Source organism: Triticum aestivum, chromosome 5B (assembly GCF_018294505.1).
Source record: "Triticum aestivum cultivar Chinese Spring chromosome 5B, IWGSC CS RefSeq v2.1, whole genome shotgun sequence".
Classification (NCBI taxonomy): Eukaryota; Viridiplantae; Streptophyta; class Magnoliopsida; order Poales; family Poaceae; genus Triticum; species Triticum aestivum.
In genome coordinates, this window is record NC_057807.1 from 558,192,073 (window position 1) to 558,201,148 (window position 9,076).

A 9,076-nucleotide genomic window follows, 5' to 3' on the forward strand; every position below is an offset into this window, starting at 1 on the left:
GTTAACGGGCGCCTGCAGCACTGACTAGGAGCTCCTGAATAGACGAGGGACAGCCGAGGGACTGGCTCGATCATGTCGCCCAGCAGATGCAGGGATCGCGCGAGGGAATGGCTCCTCGATCCAGCCGCCGTGGACGATGCGGGGATCTAGCATCCGTGGGTGATGCGGGGATTGTTCGATCCAGTTGACACACACAGACGATTTAGGCCGACGCTTTGTTTGATCAAAACTTCTCCACCGAGGTTTGAAGGCGCAATCATTCTTCAGTTTCTCTTCACACAATCATGGCTGGTAATGTTCCATCCTTTCCGCTGCTTCAGGCTAGAGGTGCGTGTATATATGCTGCCTCTCATAGCATTCTTCACTCACACCCTTTCCGCTCCGGCAGCAGAACATCCTTCAGCGTGATGCTCGGATAGGCTTCCCTGTATTTCTTTTCAGTTAATGTGTGATCTTTCTCCCACCAAGCAATTACCTTGTCCTGATGTCCTGTTATTCCAAAAAAATAACACACAGGTGATGTTCATGCTGGTTGTAGTCGACTGATTTGGTTGGACATTGGTACTAGCATTTTCTTGGTTCGGCTGCTCATAATCACACAGGTAATTACTATCCTTTCGTGTCTTACCATACATATTCTTATGCCACACTATTGCTTAGATTGTATGTTCATGTGTTATTCATGCCATGGTGCTATATGGAACAGGTTATTTAGAAAGTATATTAGAATGTTCCAAAAACGTAACCATGCAGTCGTAGAGGGAGGGAAAGCCAAATACATTCTGCTTCTTCTATGCATAAACGAGCAAAGCCGAACAATCTTGTGGATAATTTCTTTCCTAATTACACAAGCAACATCCAAGGGAAAATCATGTTGCTCGTGTTAAATACAGAAAACATGAAATGTTTACACAATCAGGACCATTGCGTGATGCCACTGGCTAGATTTTTTTTAGAGGAAGAGGGCAAAACCACTGGCTGGATACAATTGCCTCACCATTCTTACTCTTGCAGCAAATCCTCCAGCAGTATGGTTCTCGGCTAAAGTTTCCCTCTATCCATATTTTTACCTTCATTGTGATTTTTCTTTAATGCAATTTCTACAGTGTAAACTGGCTAGTGCAAAGAGTGTGCTCGCTGTAACCTCTGTGACCTCCTCAGGATCAATGTCATCCGGGGTATGCTGATCGACTATGTGCCATCCCGATTCACCATCAGCAGGAAACCAATATCCGTCTTCGTCCGGACCTCAACCTTCAGTGATTGTTCTGATGCCGTTATTTCTCAATGAGACACCATATTCAGATTCAGAATGCCTTGTGAAACGAAAGGGTTCAACGATGGTGATTTTTGGCCTTGGAGTTGTAAGCCTTGTTGTATGTGACATGTGATATTTTATATTACAATATACTATTGCAGGTTTATAAGAATTATTCCCTATGACCATCACTTTTATTTTCTTTTCACATGATCAGGCTATGGAAGTGGCCAGGATGGCTAGGGCATCAAGTATTATCAGTGTGGACTTGAACCCCGCAAAATATGTACAAGGTACAATCTATTGTTATCTTCAGAAAGAAAAAAGAATGATTTTTGGTAAATGTTAATGGACACACACTGAACTTCAGGAAAAAAAACTAGCTAAGAAATTTGGTTGCACCGTCTTTGTAAACCCAAAGGATCACATTTCAAGCAATAGTTATGTTAAGTTCTCTACCTAAGCATACATTAATCCCTTAATTTGTTCATGGGATGCAATATTGTATCAAATGCTCGCAATTGAATTTGCTCCTGGTGCTTGTCGAGATGACAAATAGTGGAGGCAACAGAGCTGTGGATTGCACTTGCCACATCCACGCCATGATATCTTCCTTTGAATGCGTCCATGATGTATGTTCTCTGACTATCTGTACACTTGTAATTTGATCATTGTGAGCATTGATGTGTCTTCTGCTTTAAACTAAGTCACGATGTCTAAGTGCTGGAGTGAGGCGTGGTCACTCTGGTGGGCGCCCTATAGAAGGAGGCAGCGTTCAATACCCACCCAATGAACTTGATCAGTGAGAAGACCCTCTCAACACTCGCCAATAGCCAGCAGTCTTTAGTTACTATGTACATGAACATTTTGCACAGTAATGGTTTGTAGTTTTTTTTGCACGTCAGCTTCTCTGTTAATGTCAATGTTTTCTATTTTTTGAACTGAATATAGGCGTCTCCATTGCAAATCAGTTATGATGTTCTCTCATCTTTTTGTATGCATAAAGCCAGCAAGTCAAAATTTGGTACGCCTAAAGACCAAGAAGATTTTGACATGCATGATTTTGATAAATAAAAAATACTAGCCTCCTTCAAATGGCCTTTGGTCTATTATAATGACCATCTTATGCTACAAATGCACAAAAAATCAAAATCATTTATAATATATACTACAACTGCTTTAACTTTCAGGTAAAATAATTTTGTACATAATTACATATAGTTAACTTTGAAACAAGATGCCTACACATTGTTGCATCTATACTTCAACATTCAGTATTAAAAAAGACGGGTGCAACAACGCGCACCATCGATGATCTAGTTATATATATATATATAACGAGCCCAACTAATTCATGTATTTCAAGGAAGTGCAAATGGGCTGGGATTTCTTGGAAAATATAAATGGGCCGCATTGACGCGAAATTATTTGTTCACCCAGCCCAGCAAATGGACTGTACATTCTAGAAAACATGGGTTAAATATATGCCACATTTTTGCAGGCTGACATGCGGGCCAATAGGTCGAAGCCTATGCAGGGTGTTGTCAACGTGGTCCTTCAATCTCTCGTCTTCTTCCTCCAGCGTCGCCGGGACCGCCTGGTCCGGCCTCCGGCGGCTAGCGGCTCTGCTTAGCACGCATCACTGCGAAGCGCTACCCCACCGCCGGCCAGGCTATCCCTCCACCCCTCCACACCTCCTGTTATTCTCCACCGACTGCATACCCATGCCGCAGCAGAACCAGTTATAACCCTTCTCCTCCTCTCAATCTGCGACTCCACTGCCGCGTCTTCCCATCTCTAAGTCATTCCCGTCCGGGGCCTCGCCGTCATCCACCGCCTCGCTGCGCTCGGTGCGGCATGGTCAACAAACGAGAGTCATCGGAAGAGGACTGTATGTGGAGAGCCTGACGGCTAGGACCCACGAGGTCCATGGTCGCACACAAGGGAAGTTCCTCCTTATTAAGCTTAAAAAAATGTTTCCTCCACCTGACAGCTGGGACCCACCGGTTGTATCTTCGCATGGAAGGAAGTGCCTCCTTGTTATGCGAAAAAAATTATTCCTCCCGTTGACAGCTGGGACCCGTCAGATTTGGTGGCTGACTTGTGGGCCTACTAAGCGGACGTGTACGCAGGGCTTTGTCAACTTAACCAATAAAGGATTCTAGTAGTTGGACCATTGGATGTTAATCCAACAGTCGTGCTCCTTCTTCAACCTCTGTTCTTGCTCCTGTCTCCCGTGGGCGGCACCGCTGCTGTGCTGCCGTGCACCCGAACCAGTCAAGTTTCCCACTCCTCTCCATCCGCGACTGCACTGCTCCATCTTCCCCATCTCCGAGTCGTTCCAGTCTGGGGCCTCACCTCGTCCACCGGCCTTGGTGCGCTCGGCACGGTGTGGTCAACATGGTCAACAACCGAGAGTCATCGGAAGATGACTATACGGGAGAGGCTGATAGTGGGGATGCACCACGCCCATGGACGCATGCATGCAATGGAACGTGGCATGGTCAACGTGGTCAAGGAACGACTTCCATCGGAAGTGTACTGTACGTGGAGGCTGACAGCTGAGTCCACGGCTGCAGCAAGGAAGTGCCTCCTTATTACGCGGAAAATAATGATTCCTCCACCTGACAGTAGGGACCCACCGGACGGGCCACCATATTTTGCAAAAAAAATGTTTCCCTCTGACTGCTGGGACCCACCGGACGGGCCACCGTATTTCGTGACAAAAACGGTCCCCCCGCTGTCAGCTTGGACCTACCGGAAGTGCCTCCTTATTACGCAGAAAAAATGAATACTCCCCCTACTAGCTGGGTCCCACCTTGGTGGGAGGCTGACTTGTGGGCCTACTAAGTTGATGGGGACGGAGAGCTTTGTCAACTTAGTCAATATTAACAATTCTACCTCCAGTGACCGTACGATGGCCATCCAACGACCGTAGAGCTTCTTCAACCTCTGGTCTTCTTGCTCCAGCCGCCCAAACCAGCGCCGGTCATGCCACGTGCTCCTGCCTCCCGTGGCTGGCTATGATGCCGCGGAGGCCTCACCGCCTCCTACTACTCCCACCGCTGGTCAGGCCATCCCCCTACTCACCATACCCCCTGTTATTCTGCGGCGATGCGGCAGCCTCACACCGCAGCGAACCAGTGAACCCTCATACTCCTCTACGCGTGGGCATCCACTATCGTGTCTTCCCCGGCTCCATGTCGTCCCCTTCCTAGGCCTCGCCGTCGTCCACCGCCCTGGTGCTCTCGGCGCGGCGTGGTCAACATGGTCAAGGAACGACTTCCATCGGAAGAGTATTGTATGTTGATAGGCTGATAGTTGGGTCCACGGCAGCCGCAAGGAATTGGCTCCTTATTACGCGCAAAATAATTATTCCTCCACCTGACAGCAGGGACCCACCAGATGGGCAACCGTATTTCGTGAAAAAAAGTTTCCCCCCTGACTGCTGGGACCCACCAGTTACATCTTCGCACGCAAGGAAGTGCACCTGGCAAAAAAAACGATTCACCCCCCTAACTGCGGGGACCCACCAGCTACATCTTCGCACGCAAGGAAGTGCCTGACAGTCGGGACCCACCTGGTCGAAGCGTACATAGCGTTGTCATTCTGGTCGCGAATGTGTACGTACATATTGGTCGATGTAGAGGCGCGCACGTGTCGTAGTAGAGGCGTGCACGTAGCATGTACACATACGTACAATGACCAGTGTGCAAGAAAGAAAATACGACCACGTACGTACATACGGGCGGGGTCTCGAACGCCTACTCGCGCATACGTATGGCCAGTGCTTGTGTACATGGCTGGGTCGGAACGGAGAAACAATATCGTCGTCGTGTTCATGGGGAGCCAACCGGCTGGGTCGGAACGGAATGCGTCGTCGTGTTCATTGGGAGGGCTTGGACGGAACAACCGATGGAAACGAGGCCCGGCATACCACACAACGGAGGAAACGACCTTGTGTTCGACCGGCCACGTTCGAAACGGGATCCTGTTCATCAGGAGGGGTCTGGCGTTCCGCAAAACGGAGGAAACGGACTTGTGTTGAACCTCCTACAGTCGAACGGGGTCCTGTTGATCGGGAGGGGTGTGGCATATCGCAAAACGAAGGAAACGGACTTGTGTTGGAGTGCTATGGTCGAAATGGGGGTCCTGTTCATCGGGAGGGGTGTGGCATACCGCAAAATGGGACTCCGTGGGATACTGTTCAACTCCACCGTCGACCTCCTCCAGCCTCCACAGGCTACTGTTCATCCACCGTCGACCTTCTCCAGCCTCCACCTGCGACTGTTCATCCACGGGCTCCTGTTCATCCAGCCTCCACCGCGTGCTACTCCACCGGCTACTGTTCAACCAGCCCTCTCCACGGGCTCCTGTTCAACCACCCCTCCACAGGCTACTATTCATCCAGCCCTCCACCGGCTACTGTTCAACCAGCCCTCCACGGGGTCGTCCTGTTCATCCAGCCCTCCACGGGGTCTTGTTCATCTAGCCCCAACCGGCTCGATCGATCAGGGTCCTGTTCATCCAGAGGCAACACCACGGGGTCCTGTTCATCCACCCCCACCGGGAACTGTTCATCCAAACCCCCCAGCAAAGCTCACTATTCATCCAGAGGCAACATCAATCGGCTTCAATTAGAAGCAGTAGCAAAGGAATCGCTCGATCGGGTTCAGTTAACAGCCATCGATCGATCACTCGGGTTCAGTAATGCATAGCCTGCAGTGTAATCGCTCGGGTTCAGTAGGTGAACGCCTCCCTCGGGTTTAGTTAGAGCCCAACACCTCACACCCACATGCGTGCGTGTACGAGAGAAACGCGCAAACCTCCATGCATTGCTCGGCCCCGACTACTCACCATAACCGGGAACACCCCGATATTTTCCTCGCCCTCGCTTCTACCACGGTTTTTTCCGTCATGGATGGGCCAAAGAATGTCATGCGGCTGCATCTCCGGCCCGCCCATGACGAAAAGCCCATTTTCTGTCATGATTTTTTGTCATAGAAGTAGGAGTCCACCACATCTATGATGATACCAGGTTTTTGTCACAATTATCATCATAGAAGTGTCATAAGTATGACAGAAAAAAAATTCGTTCGGCCCAAAATGTCACATATGTGTCTTTTTTTGTAGTGTACACAGTCCCACTATTGTTTGCCTTCTAGAGCTGGTAGATTGTCAGCATAAGTTGCTCTAAACATCTCAACTGAGTAATATTTGTGGACATACTGATCAATTCCACTTGCTTCACCTCTTAGAGTAGTGATGAAAAAAGGGCATGGATGCGGGGTTTACCAGTGATCTGCCACTGCTTACAACTGCAAGACCACTTCTCTATGTCAATAGGGTACCTCCATTTTCTTTTCTCTCTAACAGTAGCAATCGCCTCAGCCTCTGTTGGGCTTCTCCTAACTATAGTCATCTTCAAACCTTTAGTCTTCTCCATCAAAACCTTCATTACTGCTGGTATGATGTAGTGCCCAATGAAATGGTAGTGGCCACTACTAGGGAAAACGTTATACATAGAACTTTAGCAGTAGCGCTTGTTAAAAAAGCTTCGCTACTGCTAGACAGCAGTAGCGCGTGCAAAATAAGCACGCTGCAGATGCATATATCATAGTAGCGCATCTCGTCGAAAACTCGCTACTACTAAAATTCCAACCACTAAGCCGATGGGCTACACATAGTAGTAGCAATCTTTCAAAAACCGCACTACCGCTAATATTCTTATAGCAACGCGTTTATGTGTAAAGCGCTACTACTAATGAAAATAAAATAAAATGAAAAACAAATAGAAAAGTAAATGAAAATGAAAGAAATATAAAAATTAGAAAGGAAAAATATAAAATGTAAAGAAAAATAAACGAGAAAGGGAAAAAAAGATGAAGGCATAGCAGTAGCGCATTTGCTAAAATGCGCTATAGCTAACTTAGCTATAGCGGTTTTTCGTAATGCGCTACCGTTATGTTTAACTTAACCCAAAAACGGTTTCCCTCGGGCCACCACTTCTCCCCCAAATCCCTCGCCCCACTTTGCCGCCGTCTCCCCAATTCACCGTCGCCCCCACTTTGCCGCCTTCTCCTGCTGGCGTCGACGCCGCGCTCATCCTCACCGCCACCGCCCGAGGACGCCCAGCCTCGCCACCGCCGCCTCTCGGGCTGCCCTCGACCTCATCATTGTTGCCCTTGACCTCACCGTCGCCTTCCGATCCCGAGCCCGCCCTTGCCGCCCCTACCTCCGTCGCCGAGCACCTCCCCGCCACCATCTCTCCCCTCTATGTAAGCCCCCCCACCCCTCCCCCACCCCCTCTCTCTCTCTGCTTTTTCTTCCTCTGCCATGTTAATTAGCAGTAGTAGTATATGTTAATTAGTACTAGGGTTCATACACAATGATTTTTAGTAGTAGTAGTAGTAGATGTTAATTAGTAGTAGTGGTGGTACTAGTTAACTAGGGCAGTATGGTTAATAGTAGATGTTTTTTAGTTAGGGTAATAATAGATGTTAAGTAGTAGATAATGTAGATGTTAATTAGTTTAGTAGGGTTTAGTTTTTGAATTGAGTTTGTTTAACTAGATGTTAATTAGGGTAGTAGGGTTTAGCTTAGAGTAAAGTTTAGTTCATTATTAACTAAATATAATCTATATTTGGTTTTTGAATTGAGTTTGAGAGAGCATGAGATTTGTGTAGATTTTCTTGAAGTGTCAAACGCTAGGAGATGCAAATTTGAAGTGGTCAGGATATATGCAAATTCCTCAATTGTGTTTGTACATGTTTCGATTGTTCCCAAGTGGCTTTGTTGTTTCCAGGGAATGAAGCAGAGTGGCCTATGTTTTGCCGGAATGTTGATTCATTTCCGTTGCGACAAATTTCGGGTTCTTGATTTGTCCACTTTTTAGCAAAAGTCATGCCGAAATTTTCCGTGAATTTCGGCATGACTTATGCTACAAACTAGGACATATAGAGTGCCCGAGATTTGCCGCACCAGGAAGGAGTCAACGTTCCTACAAAGCATAGGCCTTTTTTATGTCATTATTCATTTTATTAGGTCTAGAATTAATTGACTAGATTTAATCGTAGGAAATATGGCTAGCAACGATGAAGGACAGGGTTCTGGTGACTGCGACAACGTGTACCTAGCAGCAGAGGAATTTTTTAGGGAAGCCGACAATCAATAGTTGATATTGCTGGGTCCACTTGTCACATCGCAGACTAGGGCCGACATCGAGATCGGTGCTGAGACTGAGACCGGCATGGAGACCGGCGCTGAGATTGAGACCGGTGCCGAGACTAGCGGAGCCGGTATAGAACCAAAAACAAAGAGGCAATGAGTTCCTAACAAGCTCAGGACTACTAGACTGATGGTCACGGAGGTGGACGATGGAAATTTTTAGCCAAACGCGCCCGCGAAAGCGTGCACGTGCTATTACAATCAAATAGACTGCATCGTACGGACAATCGCCACCATCAACGATGAGAAACTAAAGAAGATAGATAATATGAGGCCCTCCCTCCTAAAGAAGCTGCACCAGATATTCTTATTCCCGAGCTTGAATGAAAAGGATTATAAAGATCCAGATAAGGACCCGGCAATGAAGAAGATAAACAAACACGCCATGAGCAAGTTTAGCGACGCGTTAGCCACCTGGAAAGCAAGGGTGAAACATCGGATCGTTAACAAAAAGGAACCCTACTCCGAGATTGTAAAGGATAATCCGACAATCATGGAAGAGCACTTTGAAATATTCAAGGCGGCTTGCGAGGCTGAAGCTGCCAAAAAAATTCGAAGTACATGAAGGGGCTTCAACATAGGAACATTGGG

The 9,076-nt window shown here is 47.5% G+C and overlaps 1 protein-coding gene across 1 annotated transcript; it reads left to right on the plus strand.

Moving 5' to 3' along the window:
- The first annotated feature begins 284 nt into the window (after positions 1–284).
- Positions 285–8,585, plus strand: LOC123115023 (alcohol dehydrogenase 3-like). Its single transcript, XM_044536329.1, has 8 exons — positions 285–327; positions 517–602; positions 1,121–1,265; positions 1,306–1,376; positions 1,476–1,551; positions 1,642–1,693; positions 1,785–1,890; positions 8,466–8,585. The coding sequence occupies exons 1-8, from the start codon at positions 285–287 to the stop codon at positions 8,583–8,585; spliced, it is 699 nt and encodes a 232-aa protein (XP_044392264.1).
- The last annotated feature ends 491 nt before the right edge of the window (positions 8,586–9,076 follow it).

Bases quoted from the DNA above. Each gene is read 5' to 3' on its own strand.
- LOC123115023 (XM_044536329.1), top strand. From the start codon at position 285: ATGGCTGGTAATGTTCCATCCTTTCCGCTGCTTCAGGCTAGAG. The intron at 603-1,120 runs GTAATTACTATC...TAAACTGGCTAG, and splicing joins GGCTGCTCATAATCACACAG to TGCAAAGAGTGTGCTCGCTG. The intron at 1,552-1,641 runs GTACAATCTATT...AAAAAAAACTAG, and splicing joins CCCCGCAAAATATGTACAAG to CTAAGAAATTTGGTTGCACC.